Source organism: Somniosus microcephalus, chromosome 34 (genome assembly GCF_052327205.1).
Source record: "Somniosus microcephalus isolate GS21.2 chromosome 34, FLI_Smic_1.0, whole genome shotgun sequence".
In the NCBI taxonomy this organism is placed as follows: Eukaryota; Metazoa; Chordata; class Chondrichthyes; order Squaliformes; family Somniosidae; genus Somniosus; species Somniosus microcephalus.
Genome location: NC_141020.1, coordinates 10,304,029 through 10,327,612, shown reverse-complemented (window position 1 = coordinate 10,327,612; position 23,584 = coordinate 10,304,029). Strand labels below are relative to the sequence as shown.

Below are 23,584 nucleotides of genomic sequence, written 5' to 3'. Positions count from 1 at the left end.
ATTTGGTAACAATCTTTTTAAAGGATATTAAGTTCTGATGGCCCTGTACTTTTAAGCCCAGGTGTATTTGGATTGAATATTTTCTTCACCTTAATTTCCTTTACAGTCATTCCAGAGGGGAGCTGAGGAGATTTTTTTTTTTACACAGCGAGTTGTTATGATCTGGAATCACTGCCTGAAAGGGTGGTGAAAGTACCACGTCGGTGATCCATCTTGGCCTCCTCCTGAGGTCCCCACCATCACAGATGCCAGTCTTCAGCCAATTCGATTCACTCCACGTGAGCGCGCTGGATACAGCAAAGGCTATGGGCTCTGGCAACATCCCAGCTGTCGTGCTGAAGACTTGTGCTTCAGAACTAGCTGCACCTCTAGCCAAGTTGTTCCAGTACAGCTACAACACTGGCATCAACCCGACAAAGTGGAAAATTGCCCGGGTATGTCCTGTCCATAAAAAGCGCAATAAATTCAATCTGGCCAATTATTGCCACATCAGCCTAGTCTCAATCATCAGCAAAGTGATGGAAGTTGTAATCGAAAGTGCTATTAAGCGGCACTTGCTCACCAATAACCTGCCAACTGAAGCCCAGTTTGGGTTCTGCCAGGACCACTTGGCTCCAGACCTCATTACAGCCTTGGTCCAAACATAGACAAAAGAGCTGAATTCCAGAGGTGAGGTGAGAGTGACTGTCCTTGACATCAAGGCAGCATTTGGCCGAATGTGGCACCAAAGTGCCCTAGTAAAATTGAAGTCAATGGGATCAGAGAGAAAACACTCCCATTGGCTGGAGTCCTGCCTAGTACAAAAGAAGATGGTTGTTGGAGGCCAATCGTCACAACCCCAGGACATCATTGCAGGAGTTCCTCAGGGCAGTGTCCTAGGCCCAACCACCTTCAACTTCTTCAATGATCTTCCCTGATTCATAAGGTCAGAAATGGTAATGTTCGCTGATAATTACAGTGTTCAGTTCCTCCAATATGAAGCGGTCTGTGCCCACATGCAGCAAGGCCTGGGCAACATCCAGGCTTGTGCTAATAAGTAGCAAGTAACATTCGTGCCACAGAAGGGCCAGGTAATGACCGTCTCCAACCAGAGAGAATCTAACCACCTCCCCTTGACATTCAGTGGCATTACCATCGTCGAATCCCCCACCATCAATATCCTGGGGGTCACCATTGACCAGGAGCTTAACTTAAATACTGTGGCTACAAGAGTGAGTTAGAGGCAGGGTATAATGCAGCGAGTGACTTGCCTCCTGACTCAAAGCTTTTCCAACATCTACAAGGCACAAGTCAGGAGTGTGATGGAATACTCTCCACTTGCCTGGATGAGTGCAGCTCCAACAACACTCAAGAAGCTCAACACCATCCAGGGCAAAGCAGTCCGCTTGATTGGCACCCTGTCCACCACCTTAAACATTCACTCCCTCCAGCACCGGCGCACCGTGGCTGCAGTGTGTACCATCTACAAGATGCACTGCAGCAACTCGCCAAGGCTGCTTCAGCAGCACCTCCCAAACCCGCGACCTCTTCCACCTAGAAGGAAAAGGGTAACGGGCACATGGGAACACCACCACCTCCAAGTTCCCCTCCAAGTCACACACCATCCCGACTTGGAAATATATCGTTGTTCCTTCATTGTGGCTGGGTCAAATCCTGGAATTCCCGACTTACCCTCGCCACACGGACTGCAGCATTTCAAGAAGGCTGCTTACCACCATCTTCCCGAGGGCAATTAGGGATGGGGAATAAATGCTGGCCTTGCCAGCGACGTCCACATCCCATGAATGAATGCATGGAAGCAGATTCAGTAGTAACTTACTAAAGAGAATTGGATATATGCTTGAAAAGAAACATTTGCAAGGCTATGGGGAACAAGCAGGGCAGTGGGACTAATTGGAGAGCTCTCTCAAAGAGCCAGCATAGGTACGATGGGCAGAATGGCCTCCTGTGCTGTCTGATTCAATTGCAGTACATGTGCTCTCATTTATACATGTGGATGATGGATAATCCTGGATTGCCTTGGATAATATCAGGGCCAGACATTGGAAAGCCCCACAAAAGAGTCACCGGACCCGTGTTTTTTTTTTTTTGCTATCTCTCTCTTTTTTCTCTACATCCCTCCCCCAGTCTGACTCTTAAAATCTTTCATTCCTCAACTTGTGTTACCAAGTCACTACTACTTAAGTCACCTTACTATTTTCATCTTTGTTGCTGCGTGCCCTATAAACCATGTCCCTTAAAGCTGAATTTAACAGTGCAGTGGTACTTTGTACACTAACAGATCTGCTGTGGTGTTGCTCATGATAATATGCAAAACTTTTTAAATATGTAATATATGTATTTGTGTAGATGAAATCATTTAGAATAAATGTGTTTGTTATACTTAGATTTCTTTTAAATTTAAACATTGGGAAACTTGAAAATTTTCAAAATGGATGCCTATTCCACCATATACTTCAACAGCTTGATCAGCTCCACATACAGTACTGGCTTGAAATTATTTCTACTGTGGGAAGCTGGATTACCATTTTGCATTTCACCTCTGGAAATGTGTTCAAATCCCGCTCACTCTTAATAAGATGAAAGTGTCTTTGTTCCAGGCGAGAAGGGTGAGTTTCAACCGAGTTCCTAAAGGGTGAGAGCCACAAAGCTGGCTACAGTCCGGCACAAAGTTACAATAAATTGGGAGTCTGGTTGAGAGGTATCGCAAAGGGGATGCAGTACAGGTGCCCTACTGAAGTCACAGCCGATGCAGAGGTGATCGGGGGCACTTTATGCTGGCACTGGGTTCTAAAAGTGAAAAAGTATTACTTTTTTTTTGTTTATTCGTTCATGGGATGTGGGTGTCGCTGGCAAGGCCAGCATTTATTGCCCATCCCTAATTGCCCTTGAGAAGGTGGTGGTGAGCCGCCTTCTTGAACCGCTGCAGTCCGTGTGGTGAAGGTGCTCCCACAGTGCTGTTAGGGAGGGAGTTCCAGGATTTTGACCCAGCGACGATGAAGGATCGGCCGATATATTTCCAAGTCAGGATGGTGTGTGACTTGGAGGGGAACTTTGAGGTGGTGATGTTCCCATGCGCCTGCTGCCCTCGTTCTTCTAGGTGGAAGAGGTCGCGGGTTTGGGAGGTGCTGCCGAAGAAGCCTTGGCGAGTTGCTGCAGTGCATCTTGTAGATGGTACACACTGCAGCCACGGTGCACCGGTGGTGGAGGGAGTGAATGTTTAAGGTGGTGGATGGGGTGCCAATCAAATGGGCTGCTTTGTCCTGGATGGTGTCGAGCTTCTTGAGTGTTGTTGGAGCTGCACTCATCCAGGCAAGTGGAGAGTATTCCCTCACACTCCTGACTTGTGCCTTGTAGATGGTGGAAAGGCTTTGGGGAGTCAGGAGGTGAGACTCACGCTGCAGAATACCCATCACATCTCTTCCCTTGATGGTACAAAAGGTTTTTCCCCCAAAAAGTGTTGCTCTCTGCCCCTTCCCAGAACACCAGAATTTGCTGAATCCTTTATTGTATTAACTCTTAATTTAGTCCAGCAGTGGGTATCACAGTGCTTTTAAGTATAATTATTTTAAAAGTTTTGTGAAGTGAGATCCAGTTCCAGGGCTGTTTTTTAGGATATTGTTACTTTTCCTGAGGATTTCCTAGTTTTAAACAGAATTCTCCCACCCTACATTACCAACCACCAGTCTAATGAGAGGCTCAATCAGCATTGTGTCCTGTGCCCCTGAGTTAGTAGACAGGACTTCCTGGCCAGTGCCAACACTTCATGGAAATACTTGAATGGAAAGAAGAGCTGGCTTAACGCTTTCTGGAAAAAAAAAAAAGTTTTAAGCTGTTATCCTATTTTGCAATGTAAATGTGTAGACATTTTTGCAAATTAGCCTCAAACTCAATGTCCGGTGTCAATTAAATAATGCAGGACAATCAAAAAGCTTAGTTGATGACAGCTGCACAATTGTTCTTTAAATGGATGCCACGGGTGTTGGTACGTCCGGCGCGGACCCGATGGGCCGAATGGCCTCCTCCTGTGCCGTAAACTGCTATGATTCTGTGTTGAGTTACTCGAGACCCAAATGGAGGATTCACCGTTTTGCTGAGACCAGTATATTTAGCGGAAAACTGAGCGGTCGAAATCCGAAATAAAATCAACGTGGTAGGAATGTAGAACAGGCTGACCACAGTCTGAAAGTGAAAGGGTGATGTTTCAGATGGGAACCCTCTTTCAGAACGGATGTATTCCATCATATTTAGCAACGGGCTAGTTGGAGCAGTATTGGTCCCTGGAATTGGAATGGCTAAAACTGAATTGCAGTAATGAGAGCGTGAAAATAAAAGCAGCAAACAAGCAGTCACAGTAATGGGAGCACACAACTAATGTAATGGAAGATATGACTGCAGCATTGGGGCTTGGTCCCACTGTAATCTTGAAAGAGCTAGGAAGCAGTGCTCCAAAGAGAATATCGGGACGTACAAGTGCTTAATCCACCAACCGATCGGGGTATCGAGTTAAATAATTACTCTCCAGCCCAGACAGCTCTTATACAATTGATACAGATATTTTAGACGGTGGAAGAAAATTAATCATTTGTATTTTAAAAAAAAACACAGAACAGTGTTATAAATGGAACATTTCTTGCACTGTGAATAAACTGCCCAGTCACTTATATATCATTATAATAATTACAGGTAAGTAAATTAGGTGCAGTTGGGTTAAGACAAGGTGACGTCTTAAATGCTGAACTAAAACCTAATCCATTGAAAAAATGTTAAGTAATGACAGTGTTCAGACATGTATTATCTTAATGTAGAATGTTGCATTTAATTAGACATTAAAGCCTGATCACCCACAAAGTATTTCACCTTAGGGATTCGAAGGAAAGTGTGTGTGTGTGTATGACAAATGGTTAAGAACATTTCTCAAAGGGTTAACTATCAGATCCAAGTGATGCAAAATTACAAATGGAAGTTGTAATTTGCTACTCATGCAACCAAACGGGGGGCTCTTGTCCCCGTATTTATATTTTTCCCCCCTTGCCTCTCCCGTGTCCACTGACCCCTTGCTGGGGTACGGTTACAGGTGCTGGCTGTTAAACTGTTTCCTCTGGTGGGGTAGTCCAGAACAAGGGGGCGTCATCTTAAAATTACAGCTCGGCCATTTAGGAGCGAAATCCGGAAGCACTTTTTCCACACACAGGTTAGTGGAAATCTGGCGCACTACCCCTCAAAGACTGAGGGTCAATTGAAACTTTTAAGACCGATAGATTTTTGTTGGGTAAGGTTATCAAGAGATATGGAACAAAAGCGGATAAATGGTGATCAGCTATGATGTAATTGAATGGCGGAACAAACTCGAGGGGCTGAATGGCGTCCTCCTGTTCCGATGTTCCCCGGTATATAACCCAAGTGGCCTTCCTTCATAGGTGAACATCGAGAGCGAGTCTCAGCAGTTGTTGCGTCACAGTCAAATTCAATCCTCACAGTCAAATTCAATCCTGTCCTCGCCTGATGGCCACAGATACGCGATTTGCAGAAGGTTCAAGTGGATTAAGATCAGAAGTAGGAACGCTGGCTGAATTCGCCCCCTCCTGCACCAAGCTCCGAGTGCTGCGGCCAGTTCTAGCAGTCTCATTGCTGCCCAAACACCAGCGACTGAACATGAAACCTTGGACATTACATTTATATGATTTGGATTGAAACGAGACTAGCTGTAGGACAATCTGAGCTTCCACGGACTACACTAACTGCTTGTGTGCTTAGGATATCAGAACTCCTAGAATATGTTGCTTAAAGAATTGCATGGCAAAAGTATGTTCAGAGTGCGGATGATGTCCACAGCTACAGTTGCAAAACCGTTTAATACAGTCCAAATCCCAAGAATCTGTTGGCTCTTGAACACACTTATATTTTTTTATTTTATATGGGAGAGGGGGTGAAGATTAATTTACATGTTGGTTCTGTTCAATTAGGAACATCAGTTTTGGAGACCCATGGGTAAGTGCACCACCCATTGTGCAACTGTACAATACAGACCAGAAGGCCCCAGTCCATTTCTTGGTCTGTGCGGAGTTTTCCGATTTGTGCCAGGATGGTGGTAGCATTGGCCTCAGCAGCCCTGGACTAGGTAGGGGGCGAAACAAATCGCCTGGGGCTTTCCATTTCTGAGTGGTTTCCAATGACCCCTACTTGGAAAGTGTGCCTGCATGGACGATGGGGGAGGAGGGCAGGATTGGGCTTGGCTGTGATTGCCCCTAACTTTCCTTTCCACGCCCCGGCCTCCATATGTGAGACTGTCCGGGCTCATTAAAAGCGGCGGAGAACTGGAGGACAGCCAGCGTCTGTGGGACTCTACCCCAGTCACGACTCGGCACCTTCAGTAGGGGAGAAAACTGGACTCCTACGCTCCTGTTCTGATGAATTAAGTCGCTTTCCCTTTCTATTTGCTTAAAATTTAATGAGAAACAATAATTGCTAGCCGGCAGTGTTTTGAAGCCCATTTTCTAATAGTGGGGTTCAGATGAAGGTTATAAACTGTTTGCAGTTCATGGTGTCGCTTTAATCCCTCTGTATGATTAAAGCATTGCGCGCGCTCGCTCTCTCTGTCATTGACCCCTTGTCTTGTAATCATTTCCAGATACCCAATATTTTACATGTAACGCATTCCAGCCCAACTTGTTATTCTCGCGATTAAAAGGGTGGAGTGCACTTAATGGTAAAGACACAAATAGTTTGCCGATGAAACCCTCTCTCTAACAGCAGTATACTAGATAGGCAGCAGATGCACGGGGTGAGGGAGGGAACATGGGAAACTATGATATATTAAAATACGTTGTTCAGTGTTTTAGCAACCAAAAATGAACACATTTTAATTATAAATTTGATGTGTTTTTTAATTGTATGGGGAAAATGATATTGAAAGCTTGTGTTGGTTGAGGAAGAGAATGCTGGGTGTAGCCCTTTGGAGCCTGTAATCACGGAGCAGCAGGTGCCCCCCCCCGCCCCCCCAATCAGGAAATGGCTGAGCTTTTTATAATAATTATATATGGAAAACCGGTCAAAGGTAGGCTGAAGCCAAGTCGTCTCATCACCGTAAGAACATCTGGAGGCAACTAAGAAATGCTGCAGTCAGTGTGATAGGCCATCAGTACTAGAAACATAGAAGATAGGAGCAGGAGTAGGCCATTCGGCCCCTCGAGCCTGTCCGCCATTCAGTGCGATCATGGCTGATCATCCAAATTCAGTACCCTGTCCCTGCTTTCTCCCCATATCCCTTGATCCCTTTAATAGAAGGTGGTCGGTCTGTCTTGAGTTCGTTGATCTGCGTCAGGTTGGCAGTAGAGGCCAGTATTGGTCTCAACAAGGAGAAAGGTCATCCGAGGTTACAGGTCCTGATCACCGTCCGGTGCTTCCTGCTGGAAAGTGCATGCGTGTGGACATCGTGGGAGGGCCGGATTAGGCTTGTTTGGGATCGAACTGCCTGCTGTTACTTGCTGTCTGTGCTGACTCATTACAAAATGGCCACTTGGACATACTCGAGGGCCACTGTGAAACTGTTATCCTACCGTACAAGCGTATGAAAAATGACAGGCAGGAAATGACCTAATGTTCACCCGGCCTAGCCCACACAGTTGATGGCACCTTTCATGTCGCAAAGCGTTTCACAACCAATTACAGGAAACTCTTTTAACCGGCAACTAAATAACCAGAAATCTCTGTTAACCGGCAAAATTCAGGAGTAGGTTCAGGTAAGTTTTACTTCATATTAGTGGCAGTTCCTGGATCTGTGGCTGTGTAACTGGGGTTTGTGCACTTGTTGCTAAGCAACAGGTCTGTGTCTGGAGTTCCTGCACATGTTGCTAAGCAACAGGGAAGCCTGGATTTGTTGCTGTGTACGGGGCTCTCGTACCTTTTAACTGTACCTCTCTGTAATCTGGACTTCTTGATAAACCGGCACCACGTCGGTGCCGGATAATAGAGTTTCCTGTAATGACTTTTTGAAGCACTGTCGCTGTTGGCAGCTATTTTGCACAGAGCAAGATCCCACAAATAGCACTGAGAATATTAATTAATCTGTTTTGGTGTTGTTGGTTGGGGGTTAAATGTTGCCCTGCTTTTCTTCAGAGTGTGCCGTGGGATCGTTTGCATCCTCCTGAACAGGCCTCAGTTTAACGTCTCATCTGAAAGACGACACCTCCGACAATGCAGCACCCCCTCAGTACTGCACTGGAGTGTCAGTCTAGATTATACACTGAAGTTCATAATCTTCTGCCTGGAAAGCGAGAGTGTGACCCAGAAAACCAGGCTGACTAGGCGCAACCAAATTTGTATTCAAAATATTGTGTGATTTTTCTCTTCAATTGAGAAATCTGTCTGGAGAGGGAGTTTGAACCCACAACCTGTTGACTCAGGCAAGAGTGCTACCAGTGAGCCAAGCTGGTTAGTTTTCAGCAGTTGACTATTAAAGGCTGAAAGTCCGATAGTCACTGATGCCCATGTTCCTTGTCTTTGTTTTGTTGCACAGGTCATGTATCTTGCTTTCAGAATACAGTAGTTGGTGGAAAAAGCTGCTAAAGATAGAATAGGCCCTAGCTTAGATGCACTCCAGACATTTCAATTTGCTCTACCTGTTGTTTTTCCTACGCCAGTTTTTCTTTTACTTCTGCCCCATCCTTGAATATTTTAGGGATTGCACTAGCCATACAAAGCATGCAGCCTTTCTGCTGTACAGTGATCTGCCTTTTCCTGCCTTAAATGGAAAAGGCCAGGGCAAAGATCGCGGGATTGATTTTAAACCCCGGGCGGGAACGCGGCCTAGCGAACGGCTGGCCCGTCCAGGAGTGGCAGCAGGCAGGCTCGCCCAGTTTTAACGTCGGTGCCTCATTAGCACATCCTTGCCAAGACCGCTAAGGAGTCAGCAGGAAGCTTCTTCGTGGGGCCCGGATGAGCATTCCTGCTCCTCCTGGCAAACAAAGAAACCGGAGGGAAAAAAACATTGAAACAAATAATTTTGGCTCGAGTGGAGCATGCACATGGTCTGGCTGGGCTGAATGGCCTGTTTCTGTGCTGTATACTCTATGCAATCTTACTGGGCTTCCTCCGGGCCTGGCTGCTGTTCCCGGCAAGTTTTGCCTACCAAGAAAGCCACCACTGCTCTCCCACTCCGGCCTCGGGTTAAAATGGCATATCGGGCCCCGATGACATAATCGGAGCCCAATCTGCATATTCAAAGAGGACTCGGCACCAGCTTTGGGCAGGTGTCCTTGCTGCCTATAATTTAAAATTGCAGTCGGCCAGACCAGAGCGGGAAATAAGTGGGTAAGTCCCCCGCTCCATCTTCACTGTTTTCCACCAAACGGAGCAAGTTAAAATCGAACCCCCTGTTTCTTTCTCTTATATAAGAAACGAAATTACTAATAATAAATCCTACTTTGCTCTAACAAGGATCTGCTGTTTCAATGGAATCTTTCTGAATTATATTCTATATCTGATCAAAAAAACCTGCATTCCAGTTAAAACACTTCCCACATTCCTTTAACTTTGACCTTCTGGGGCCATCTTGGCTTCCTGTTGCAACGTTGAGAACAGAGCGAATACAGACTTTCAAACATCGTTATTTGGTATGAGTGTGAAAACAGGCTCGAGGAAGATCAGTTTGTTGCACTGGTAGCCTCCAATCATTTCAAACTCGAACTCTATTTGTACCTGGCACCCACGTATAAAAGTATTAAATTTCGCCTGCAGGGAATCCCGATACTGTTTTTAATGACCAAAATCGGTAAAAGGCCAAGGCCCATTGTGCAGGACCTCACCAAGGTTAAGAAGAGTCAAAAGGTAGAGCTGGCAAATGAAGTGGTGAGTAGGTAACGCCAAGATTTGGTTTTGCTTCTAGGAGGCAGAGCAAGCTATGAGAGGTAAGGAGTCCCACAGTTTTGTGAAAGGATAGTGCTGAAGATCTATACACCAGAGTTGGCCACTCCTTTAGCTAAGCTGTTCCAATACAGCTAAGACACTGGCATTTACCAGTCCATATGGAAGATTGCCCAGGTATGTCCTATCTCGAAAGAACAGGACAAATCTAACCCAGCCAATTACCACCTTTATCAGCCTCCTCCCAATCATCAGTAAAGTGATCGAAGGAATCAAAAATAGTTCCATCAAGCAACACCTACTTAGGAATGATAGCAAAATACTGCAGATGCTGGAAATCCAAAATAACAACAGAAAATGCTGGAAAAACTCAGCAGGCCAGGCATTACTTAGGAATAATCTGCTCATCACTGCTCAGTTCAGGTTGTGCCAGAACCATTCGGTTCCAAAGTTTATCACAGCCTTGATCCAGATGTGGACGCAAGAGCTGAACTCCAGAGGAGAGGTGCGAGTAGCTGCCCTCGACATCAGGGCAGCATTTGACCGGGTGTAGCAATGAGGAAGCCGAGCAAAACTGAAGTCAATGGGGACCAAAGGTGAAAGCATCCGCTGGAGTCATACCTGACCCAAAGGAAGATGGTCATGGTCGTCGAAGGCCAATCATCCCAGTCCCAGGACTTCACTATCTGAGTTCCTCAGGGAATGTCCTCGGATCAACCATCTTCAGCTGCTTCATTAATGACTTTCTCTCCAGCATAAGGTCAGGAGTGGGGTTGTTCACTGACAATTCCACAATGTTCAGCTCTATTCACAACTCCTCTAATAACGAGGTAGCCCATGCCAGCCTACAACAGGACCTGGATAATGGACAAGTAGCAAGTAACATTCTTGCCACACAAGTGCCAGGTTATAATGATTTCAAACAGGAGAAAACCCAGCCACCTCCCAATGACCTTTAATGGTATCACCATCACCGAATCCCCCACCATCAGTATGCTGGGGTTACCATTGACCAAAAGCTGAACTGGACCTGCCATTTTAACACCGTGGTTACAAGAACAGGACAGAGGCTGGATATTCTGCAATGAGTGGCTCACCTCCTAACCACTCAAAACCTTGTTCATAGCCAAAGAACAATTTTTTTTAATGAACTAGAGTAGGAGACCGAGCTGTAAGTCTTGATACCAACGCAGTAAAGATTCAGGCTGAAGGAGGAGCATATAGTACGGCTGCTACACACTTAGGGGGAACAAGAGAAAAGTTCAGAGGTGTACGGACTATGTTAGGACTGTATTGACAAAAATAGAAAGAGTTGAGCGAAGGATCTGCTTTTCTTTGTCTCCTGTCCAGTGGTGGAGAATTGCTGGACGAGCTTTCTCACAATGGATGCATGTATATGTGGCATGTCCACGTGATGGTAGAGCCACATAAAACGTCCTTTCAATGTGAGAAACCCATCTCATTTTTTATTCATGGTATAGATCCCAGCCACTTCAGAATCTAATTCTTGCACACCAGCTTGAAAGAATGGCGTCAACATAGTAACTTCCATCCCAGTTTTTGAAAACCAATTTAAGAGGCATGTTGTTAATTTATAGAACCCATTTAACTGTGGATGGCTGCTTTACGATTCTCAAACATTTGTCGGAAATGTTCTATTTGAGTAGATTCAGCACAACCTCCTGCTGTTGGTATAAATTAAACCCAGCTCAGTGGATCGGTTTATCTGATGAAAGCCCATTCGACGTGGATTAAACCTATTGGTGGTTAGATGGTTTCCCACTTGCGATTTGGGCATCTACTTTCTAACTGCTTTTTAAGAAAAGCAATGAGCATTTTACTGGGCTATAAATGCCAACTTAATTCCAGATTTGATCCCCAGTCTGTGCTGTGGTGGTTAATCTCAGCCAGGATAGCGGTGGGTGTTGCTGCATTTCATCTCCGCGCTCCTGGACGAGGGAGAGGAAAGTCTCTTCGCTTTCCCACACCTGATTGCTATCCAGTGACCTCGCTGGAAACTGTGCGAGTGACGCCAGATGAAGATCGGATCAGGCTCCGTTGCGACGCATCCCAAGGTTAAATAGCCTCTTGCCTAGGTGCTCACATGGACACTTGGGCCAAGTACCAGAGGGTCGCTGGCACCCATGCAATGGGACCCCAGAAAGTGTCGGCAGCTTCTGGAGAGAAGAGGAGAGAAGGGAGAAGAAAAGAAGCGGGGGTGGGAATAGGGAATGAACAGCTACAATCGGACGTTGAGACATGGGTTCGATTTCCCCCACTCTGTTGAGTTTCCAATTTCAACTGTCCTGCTGTGAGGCTGGTCCCTAAGAACGCTAGCAGAGACCTGGGAACAGTTTGTTTACTGGACCCTTCATCCACACGTGTTGCATGGACAAATTGGAGGGGAACATTCTTTGCAAAAAAAAAAAAAAAAAATGCAAGAGGTACACACCAAGACTGCTTTACTTGTCACATTGGTACTCCCTATAAGAGGTTGCTACAAAAGGTTCCGATGGTTCACTGACTCGGTCACAAAGATGATGCCACAGTTTCAGATTCCTTTTCTCTTTTCAGATCCGTTTCATCCTTATTCAGAACCGTGCTGGGAAAACCCGCTTGGCTAAGTGGTATATGCAGTTTGACGATGATGAGAAGCAGAAACTCATTGAGGAGGTTCATGCTGTGGTGACCGTCCGTGATGCCAAACACACCAACTTTGTTGAGGTATAGTATAGCTGCAGGGGCACGTTATTATAGACCGTATGGTTCCCCGTCTGTAAGTGTAAAGTTGGCGTTTTGCTTGCGTGCATTCTCTCCCTCCCTCCCTCCCACACAACACTTGCAAGACCAATTTTATCAGGCTCATGTACACTGGTGCTCAAATATACTGCATCCTACAATATGCCTTCAGCACATCTGGTCTAAGATGACGACAAATCAGCTTAAGGGCCTTCCTCCTGGTCTCTGTCAGCGATTGTTGTTGGAACGCATGTATGAATATTGGGTAAGGAGAGGATCGGGCTTATTTGTGATGCCCCTCACAGTCAAATAGCCAGTGACACCCAAAGTTTATGCTCACACATAAAATATGGCCACTTGGTCAAGTGATTATTTTTCTCCGACCTTTTCTCCGGAGGGTACTACCTAATGAAGTAGTACTCAACATTATTAAGTGCCTTGGGAGGGGTGTTCAGAGAAGAAACCGGAGGAGGAATATAAAGAGACGCACTGTGCAGTTGAGTTGTGGGGTGGTGTTGATTGCTTTTTTTTCCCTCCCCCCAACAAGCCACATTCTTGGTTTCAGCCATATGGTTGTATGCTCAACAGGAAAGGAGGTAAAACAATTCTTCACAGATTGTTCACAATTGCGCCCAGACCTGTAAGTTAGTAAGACGTAAAAGAACTTGCATTTATACAGCGCCTTTCACAACCTCAGGATGTCCCAAAGCACTTTACAGCCAATGAAGTATTTTTGAAGTGTAGTAGTCACTGTTGTATGAAACGCGGCAGCCAACTTAGCATAAAAGATAATCTGCCCACCCTCTTGGTCGCGGATGATGCATCATGCCTTAAAGATGTGGCAAGCGAAGAGAAACACTAATTTATACAGGCCCGCACACTCTGACATTTTGGTAACCTGCAGACTTGGAGCAAAGTGCAAACTCTGAATATTACTGCGGGGGGGGGGGTGGACATTGAGGTACATAGCAGCACAGTTTGTGATTTGCGTAGGGTTTTATCTGGAAAAAAACAAGTTACACGTTGGGTATGTCTTGCCAAAGTCAACCCAGCATTGTTAATACATCAGTGTCACTGCCGCGAAGCACTACCTACCAAGGCTGCATATGTGCAGATGTTACTGTCTGAGGGGTGATTCTTCAGTTGACTCTGCCAGATGTTAGTTTGTCATTTAAAGTGAGGGACTATGAGCCTTGGCAGGGGTGTTTGGACGCCTATTTCTATTATAAATGTGTTAAGACACCGGCTTTGGAATCCTTTAAAAAATGCTGGAGTTAAAGTTCCCTTAAGTAGTGCATGTCGAACCAGTCGAAGGTTGCTGTCTGTTATCTAAAATCATTCCACGGGAGGGAAAGTAATGCTCCCACTGTGGATGTTGGCTCCAGCCTTGAACACTCTTCGTTTTTTTTTTTCAATTTACACCACTCCTCTCCTGTAGGCGTAGCCTTTGGGTAGCTCGCCCCATTAGTTATTCTTGCACAGCGAGATTGGGGGGGGGGGGGAAAGGAAGACTTGCATTCACAACCTCAGCACGTCCCAAAGCGCTTTACAGACAACAAAGTACTTTTGAAGTGTAGTCAGTGTTGTAATGTAGGAAACATGGCAGCCAATTTGCGCACAGCAAGCTCCCACAAACAGCAATTTGATAATGACCAGATAATCTCTTTTTTTTTTAGTGATATTGATTGAGGGATAAGTGACATGAATCAGTCATTCATGAAAGAAAGACTTATGAAATAATACTGAGCGGCCTGCGGGTGGCGCTGTCCAGGGAGAGTATAAATACTTGGGCACGGGCCCAGCTTGCGCAGGACATTCTTAACAGGAACTAGTGAAGGACACAACTAGACCTCCATGTTGTAAAACAGTTGATTAAAGCTTTGTTTAACGCTTAGACCAAGTGCCTAGTAGTTTTCTTACGTCAATAAGTATTGTCCAGGACACCGGGGATAACTCCCCTGCTCTAATTCAAAATAGTGCCCTGAGATCTTTTACATCCACCTGAGAGGGCAGATGGGGCCTCGGTTTAACGTCTCATCCGAAAGACGGCACCTCCGACAGTGCTGCACTCCCTCAGTACTGGTACTGGGAGTGACAGCCTAGGTTTTTTGTGCTCGAGTCTCTGGAGTGGGACTCGAACCCACAACCTTCTGACTCGGAGGCGAGGGTGCTGCCGACTGAGCCACAGCTGACACGGGGATAGAAACCCAGCCGCTCAGTTGTCAAATGGTGCTGACCATTTAACCACTGATTCAGTCCCCGATCTGTAATGAGTTAATGCATCCCCACTGGGCCAACAGTTGGAGTGCTACAACTAACCTTCCAGCTTTTATTTTAGGATTCTCAAAGCTGATGTCTTAACACATTTATAAGAGAGATGGGTGTCAAAACACCCCTGTCAAGGCTGATAGTTTGTCATTAAAAGTGGGGGGCTAACATCTGGCAGAGTCAACAGAAGAATCGCCCCTCAGACAGTAACATCTGCCCAAATGTAGCCTTGGTAGGTAAGTGCTTCAAGGCAGTGACACTGATGTATTGACAATGCTGGTTTAGACTCTGGTGAGACATACCTATGTGTAACTTGATTGCCTTGGAGTCATTAGTTTCGCACACTGCTCCAATTAGCCCTATGCTGCATTGCTGTTTGTTCACTGTTTTGTTTACTCCGTAGCTGTTAGTTGAGTCTTATTAGCCCTCTGAGTACTGGCAGATTTTATAAGAGCACACTGAATGGCTTGTAGTGCTGTAGTAAGCTCAACATGGCACCAGTGGAGCAGTGGGACTCGAGATCTTTCGAAGGCACTGATTTATGCCGGGGCACCATCAGCCCACAGTTACCTGACCCAAGTGACTATCTCTCATATGTGAGTCTAACCAGTGAGTGCTGGTAGACAGCACAGACTAGAAATAAAATATCGGGCCTTTCTGTTCTACGGAGCTGCATGCCACACCAGGTGGTACAGTTACCCACCAAGCCAAGATTGTCCAATCTTTTTGTCATCAGGGGCCTCCTATAGTTGCGTATCTGGTTGAAAACATTTTAATCCTTGTTCCCATTTCCGTCTTTCGGATGAGATGTTAAACCGAGGTCCCGTCCGCCCTCTCGGGTGGACGTAAAAGATCCTATAGCACTATTTTGAAGAAGAGCAGGGGAGTTCTGCTATAATCCCCCTTGACCTCTGCGCTCCACCTATTCTGGACTTTTGAATATCCCCGATTTTAATCGCTCCACCATTGGTGACCGTGCCTTCAGCTGCCTGGGTCCTAAGCTCTGGACTTCCCTCCCTAAACCTCTCCGCCTCTCTACTTCTCTTTCCTCCTTTAAGATTCTCCTTAAAACCTACCTCTTCGACCAAGCTTTTGGTTATCTGTCCTAACATCTCCTTAATATGGGTTGGTGGCAAATTTTGTTTGTTTTTGATAACACTCACTCCTGTGAAGCGCCTTGGGACGTTTTATTACATTAAAGGCGCTATATAAATATTTGTTGTTATCCCCAGTGTCCTGGGCCAATATTTATCCTTCATTCAACATCACTAAAACAGATGATCTGGTCATTATCACATTGTTGTTTGTGGGAGCTTGCTGTGCGCCCTCCCTCTCCTCTCTCTCTCTCTCCCTCTCCCTCTCCCTCTCCCTCTCTCTTTTCTCTTTTTCTCTCTCTCTTTCTCTTTCTTTCTCTCTCTCTTTCTCTTTCTCTTTCTCTCTCTCTTTTTCTCTCTCTCTTTCTCTCCCCTTCTTTCATCCCTTCTTTCTTTTTGCATATATCTCAAATTGCTGATTTTAACAGATTTCATTGTACTGATTTAACAGCCTTTCGCAAACCTCCAGACTCATAAATTCAAACTACTGTATATCCGGGTCATATATGGGTTGCGGGCACCACTGTACTGAGCTATCAGAGTATATTTTGATGGTTAAATAAATAGGATTACGGTTTTCATTTCAGACCTGACATGACAGATGATGGGACTGCAGAGCAGTAGCGCTGAATGTTAATGCAGCACACACAAATGCACATAGGCTCAATCCTCACTCTGTTCATTGCTCAATTGGAGTCACTCCAAGTGTAGAGGCCCTGAGCTGAAACCATGGGAGTACCAACCTGCAGAAGGGGTGGCAAATCCGAGTGGACACTTGTGCCTGGGCTGTCGCTTGTACCAACTTAAGAGGGTATATCGGTGGGCTGGGAACAGGCTCTCTGCATACCCTCTCCACAGCACAGTTAATGAGGCCAAGCGCATTGAGGGTGGGCAATAATTTATCAGAGAAAGAATTGCATTAAAAGAACTCCTGGAAGCCAGGCAAGATGAAAAATGTGCAAGGTCGGTTCAAAAGAGCAGGGTGATGCGTAGATTGGCTTTCCCTCACTTCATCCTTGCGGCGTTAAACTTGGTTTCAAAATGGTTAGCGTTAGTTTAAAAAAAAATGATTAGTAAATATTGAGCACATTTCTATACAAATCGCAGTAACAATTGCAGTGTTTAGCTTATCTCACTGTTTTGTCAGCAAATCTTTTCTTAAGTCTATAATTCAATTTTTTTCCCTCCCTGCCTAAAGAACTCCGTGGGATACAGTTCCAGGCATGGCAAACGCACGCTGGTACCCAGCCCACGTGGCCATTGGTACTGTGTAAGCGTTAACAGTGAATGCCAGCTTGGCTATGCGACTGTAAAGAGGTCACAGCAGAGTCCAAACCTGTCCTGCCTGGCTTCCACATGCACACTTCCATGAGGTTTGGCTCCATAGTATTCAGGAGTAGGGGTCCTGGCCAATTTACCGCCCCCCCCCCCACCGAAAACATCTCCACACTGGAGGTGCTGTGGTTAGTTGTAGCACCCCTACCATTGGCCAGCCGAGATCCACAAATACAGCACAGATCGAGACCAACCCTGCAGCCGTCCTGCCTTCATGGCTCGGAGATTTTGACTCTAATCCATCGAGGCAACCAATCATCAGCATTTTCTAATACCCCATGGTACTGGGGCTGTCACGCATTTTCCAAACTCTGGCGCCCTCGATCTTTCATCCCTCTCAACAAGCTTTTAAAACTGAAGCTGGCTATTACCTAACCACGACTTTGTGATTTACCTTGACTGTGGCCCGTCACCTAGGTTTCTCGGTTTTCACAGAGACGGACAGCCATGTAGCTTACGACTTGCTGACTAAGTGCTCGTCGCCCTTGTAAGTTGCCTTGTTAAATAAATTATAAAAACTGTGCTCGGGCGCATCTCCAAGAAAATAACTAAAACATATACAAAAGAAAGAATGTTTCTGTCAGACATTCAGCTTAAATATTTAAGGTCGCTAAAAAATTTAGTTTGGCCGGTGTCTCAATTCCACTCCCAGTTCACGTGTTTTCATCACAAAATTGCATTATATTTGGCACAAATTGTCACACAAGAGACAGTAGAGAATGCTGTTGTGGCACATTACCAGGGCAGTGTAGTGAAGCTCCATATTTGATCATAAGCCGGCTGTTCCTGGTCATTAAAAGCACAGTGTTTCGGATAAAAATAAAAACTGCAAATGCTGGAAGTTCGAAATAAAAATGAAAATGTCGGAGTTACATGGGGTGGGGGGTGGAGGTCAGTTAGCGTCTGGAAGAGAAGGACAGGTTAACAGTTTGAATGTGGAGCTGCACCAGACTGACCCTGTCTGATCATTGGAATGTGTGTTATTAATGTCGATATCAAGTTTTTGGCAAAGGGTCTTCTCTTTCTCTTCCCCCATTTTTCCAACAGCAAACCCCCCCCCCCCCCCCCTCGATTTTGAGCCTTGCAGGGAGGGAGGTGTTCTCGGTCGTGCTCAAGCTTGTGTGACACTGTGTATTCCCAAGCCTCTTCAGAGTGTACATGTCCCGCAGGTCTGGCTGCTCCCTACTGCTGCTCCTCCAGTCTCCCATCTCCGCTCAGACTCTCGTCGGTTCCTCTCCCCGCCCTCCGCCATCTGTGACAGAGCTTTGGTAACGTCCCCCCACATTATGGAACTCCTTCCCCAAGACCATCCATCTTGCCACATCTCTCGTCCCCTTCAAAAGCCTCCTTTAAAACCTGCAGTTTTGATTGTGCTTTTGGCCACCTCCGCTAGCTTCCTCCTACTGCGGCCTGACCCCCAACGTGAAGTGCTCTGGGACATTTTGCGACATTACAGATGCTTTTATAAATGTTAATTGTTGTTTAATGGTGAGAAATCCTACACGAAAGGCTTTGCATCCCGCAGCCAGTGTGGTGACTTACAGACTGCAGTTCGTCTCATTGTCACTCACTGTTACTGCCACTACCTTCAACTCTTGACCTGGGTGTTTTTTTTCCCCCCACTTCTTCTGTCCTTTTCCACATGCATGACCACAGAGCTTTGACAGACTCCGTGTCTGTCATTAACATATGACTGGACGAAGAGAATAGCATGAAGAACGGAGCGTGGTTAATACTGAGGCAGGGGCTTGGCACTGGCTGACTGTTAATGAGTCGTGAAAGAACTACTAATGCTATTTAGACCCCAGAAACTGATTCAGCAAAAAGAAAAAAAGTGCTCCAGATGGGGAGAAATGCCAAGGCTGATGGCCGTGACCTGTCACGCATTGTGTGATCTGTTAAACAAGGATCAGGAGTAAGAAAACTCAGCTGCTCTGATGGCTCGGTGGAGAGGTGCACCAGCTGGTGTGACGCTCAGCCATGCAGACCCAGAAAGCCCCGGGTTCAATTCCCTCTGTGGCTGATCGTACCCAGGGCAGCAGTTGAGACACTGCAGTTAGCTTCAATGACCCCGGGCTAGTGTGGAGAAGCAAATCGGCCGAGGTTCTCGCCCTTGATTGATGTACTGCGCGAGCGCTGCACTGTTGGAGGTGCCGTCTTTTAGATGAGACGTTAAACCGAGGCCCCATCTGCCCTCTCGGGTGGATGTAAAAGATCCCACGGCACTATTTTGAAGAAGAGCAGGGGGGAGTTCTCCCCGGTGGCCTGGGGCCAATATTTATCCCTCAACCAACATCACTAAAACAGATTATCTGGTCGTTGCTGTTTGTGGGAGCTTGCTGTGCACAAATTGGCTGCCGCGTTTCCTACATCACAACAGTGACTGCGCTTCAAAGAGTACTTCATTGGCTGTAAAGCGCTTTGGGACGTTCGGTGGTCGTGAAAGGCGCTTTAGCAATGCAAGTCCTTTTTCTTTTTTCTCAAAAGTGTACGCGTTTGGTCAGGACCAGATCAAGCGTCAGCTGTGATGCCCTCCATAGCCTGCTCTGCTGATGCACGTCAAGAATGACTGTGTGGGTGAGGTGCTGTACCCCAGCTTGAGTCACCACTTTCAGGAGAGGAGGGAAACATAGAAGATAGGAGCAGGAGTAGGCCATTCGGCCCCTCGAGCCTGCTCCGCCATTCAATGAGATCATGGCTGATCATCCAAATTCAGTGCCTTGTCCCTGCCTTCTCCCCATATCCCTTGATCCCTTTAGCCTCAAGAAATATATCCAACTCTTTCTTGAATATATTTAATGAATTGGCCTCCACCGCCCTCTGTGGTAGAGAATTCCACAGGTTCACCACTCTCTGGGTGAAGAAATTCCTCCTCATCTCTGTCCTAAATGGCTTACCCCTTATCCTTAGACTGTGACCCCTGGTTCTGGACTCCCCGGCCATCGGGAACATCCTTTCTGTTTCTAGTCTGTCTCGTCCAGTTAGAATTTTATAAGTTTCAATGAGATCCCCTCTCATTCTTCTAAACTCCAGCGAGTATAAGCCCAATCAACACAATCTCTCCTCGTACGTCATTCCTGCCATCCCAGGTATCAGTCTGGTGAATCTTCGCTGCACTCCCTCCATGGCAAGAACATCCTTCCTCAGATCAGGAAGCAAACATACTCTTCCTGTACCTGCTCCTTTTTTTCTCCTCTCATTCTCTGTACAAGACCTCACTTTTCCTGCTCCATATCTACACCTAAAATGATCTGACGCAAATCAGACACTCACCACAGAGCAAATTGCAGGGATGAGCTTGTATTGAACGACTCCAGCACAGAGCACAGTATTGCGTCAATACTCTGCCGCACTGCCCTGCCATCCACTTACTTATTTATATCGCTTTCATTTTTTCCTGACTCTTTACACTTAGTCCCTTCATCCTGTTTGTACAGGAAAGAAAAACCGAGCCTACATTTGCTGCATATGTTGGCTTCTAGAAAATTAGACCTGTGTTTCAATTTTAAAAAAAGACTTGCATTTATATAGCGCCTTTCACGACCTCAAGATGTCCCAAAGCGCTTTGCAGCCAATGAAGTATTTTCGAAGTGTAGTCACTGTTTTAATGTGGGAAACGTGGCAGCCAATTTGCGCACAGCAAGCTCCCACAAACCGCAATGTGATAATGACCAGATTATCTGTTTTGTTTCAGCCATGATCTCATTGAATGGCGGAGCAGGCTCGAGGGGCCGAATGGCCTACTCCTATCTTCTATGTTTCGATTGAGGGATGAGTGTTGACCAAGACACCGGGGATAACTCCCCTGCTCTTCTTCGAAATAGTGCCATGGAATCTTTTATGTCCACCTGAGAGAGCAGACGGGGCCTCGGTTTAATGTCTCAACCAAAAGACGGTACCTCTGACAGTGCGGCGCTCCCTCAGCACTGCACTGGAGTGTCAGCCTAGATTTTTGCGCTCAAGTCTCTGGAGTGGGACTTGAACCCACAACCTGCTGACTCAGACGAGAGTGCTGCCCACTGAGCCGCGACTGACACTGTTGATGAAAGTGCAAAAATGAGCTGCAGACTGTCTGCTTTCATCTGGCCCCCGGTCACAAAACAAAGATTTGTGTTGTCTAAGAGCTTAAAAGAAACACACTTTCCCCAACCTCTTGGCTGGCTGTGGGATAATTGGCAGCCAGGACACTGGGGATAACTGAAATAACAACAGAAAAAGCTGGAAAAGCTCAGCAGGCCAGGCAGCATCCGTGGAGAGAGAAACAGAGACAACGTTTCAGGTCTGGGACCCTTCATCAGAACTGGAAAAAGCTGGAGATGTAACCGATATTAAGCGGGTGCAGAGACAGAGCGGGGGTGGGGGAGGGTGGGAGGGGTGGAAGGAATTGAAGGGACGGGGTGGGTGGTGTCTGGCCTGCTGAGTTTTTCCAGCTTTTCCTGTTGTTTTTCAGTTTTCCAGCATCCGCAGTATTTTGCTATTGCGCCGAGGATAACTCCCCTGCTCTCCTTCAAATAGTGTCGTGGGATCTTTTACATCCACCTGACAGGGCTTCGGTTTAACGTTTCCGCTGAAAGGCAGCACCTGCGACAGTGCTGGGCTCCCTCAACACTACACTTGGAGTGCCAGACCAGATTATATGCTCATGTCCCTGGAGTGGGGCTTGAGCCCATGATTCTTCTGACTGAGATGTGAGCGTGCTACCACTGAGCCAAAGCTGATGTCTATGTTTCCATCGATGCCAACTATCTTCCTGTACCTTGCCCAAGTGGCCATTCTTGTGTAAATTCCATCTCGTCTCGCCTTGAATATCTCTTAATGTCTCCTCACCTCCCACAGACCGTCCCTTTTTGTTCTTTCATCCCCTCCCCCATTTCCCAGCCCCCCAAACTTGCTTTTTCATCCGTTTCATTTCCTGCTTTTTTTCTCAGTTCTGACGAAGGGTTTCGACCTGAAACATTGACTCTGTTTCTCTCTCCACGGATGTTGCCGGGCCTGCTGAGTTTTTCCAGCGTTTTCTGTTGTTGTTTCGGATTTCCAGCATCCGCAGTATTTTGCTAACTATACAAGGATCCCTTCCCTTGGAGCTAAAGCAGGGTGTTGTTTGCAAAAGGCACGTTCACGACCAGCTCCCCAGTTTGTAAAAGACAGTAAAGGGGTCCGAGGCTGGGACTCGAGAGCAAGGACGAGCCCAGCAGCGAGGTCAAGGCCCAGGAGTGGCGCAGCGTGGATCAGCAGCGGGGTCGGGGCCCAGGGAAGGTGCAGCACGGGCCAACAGCGAGGTTGGGAGGACCACAATACCTCCTACGAAACCCAGGCAGAGAGGACCTGTGGGAAGGAGGGAGGAGGACAGTAGCATTATGTTTGTGTGTGTGTGCTAGGCCGTTGTAGCAGAGCCTGGTCTCCAATCGTCTTGGATCCCCTTTCCATTGGACCAAGACCTTGCTCTGTCAAGCCCCGTGTGGTAGCTGGTGTGCAACGGCCACCCCACGTTAAAAGAATTCACACACAGGCACCTTCCACCCTTTTAAAATGAAGTTCGGGACCTGGAACGTCAGGACCCTCACGGCTCGCATTGGACTCATCAGTCACCTGAGAACTCATTTTTAATGTGGAAGCAAGTCGTCCTTGGTTCCGAGGGACTGCCTAAGAACCCCAGATTCTTGTGTGAGCCTGTAGTGAGTGTGGGCAGGCTACTCAACTGTGAAGGGAGGGGTGGGTGGGGAATGCATCAGAATCGCATCTAACTCGAATCTCACTTGATATGCACGACAGATCAGAGAAAAAGAGAACTGGGGAAGGTAGCGGTGGCACTGGGTGTGAGGCGACTAGTGGAATGGGTACAAGGGTAAGTTCACCTAGAGGCTAGGACCAGTCTGAAGTCGTGGAGCTGTAGGGTGGTGGGTAAACTGGGAGAGGAAATGGAGGTAGAGGCAGGAAGTGCCATCGAGCAGCAGAGTGGAAGGAAACCGGCACAGCTGGGGTGCGGATAAAGGCAGATAGCCGCTGAGCGAGGAGGTGTGAACTACGCAGGCAGCAGAAGAAAGAAAGGATTCCTGTCTACTGTCTCTTTTTTTGGTCATAAAAATCCAATGGTTCACTAATATCCTTCAGGGAGCAGAACCTGCCACCCCTACCTGGTCTGGTCTACATGTGGGTCTGGTCCACACTGTGTGGCTTACCCCTTGCCCTGTGAAATAACCTGGGGATTTGAACTCTCAACCTCTAGGTTGCTAATCTATTATGCTACTGGGAGATTGTTATAACATTGACGTACGATTAAAAAT

The 23,584-nt window shown here is 46.6% G+C and overlaps 1 protein-coding gene across 1 annotated transcript in view; it reads left to right on the top strand.

Annotated features, from left to right (window-relative positions):
* Window positions 1–23,584, top strand: part of ap2s1 (adaptor related protein complex 2 subunit sigma 1) — a 44,156-nt gene that overhangs the window by 12,030 nt on the left and 8,542 nt on the right. Inside the window, exon 2 of the mRNA XM_085973374.1 lies at window positions 12,439–12,588. Within this exon, the coding sequence (XP_085829500.1) occupies window positions 12,439–12,588 (150 nt within the window). The remainder of the gene's footprint in view (window positions 1–12,438; window positions 12,589–23,584) is intronic.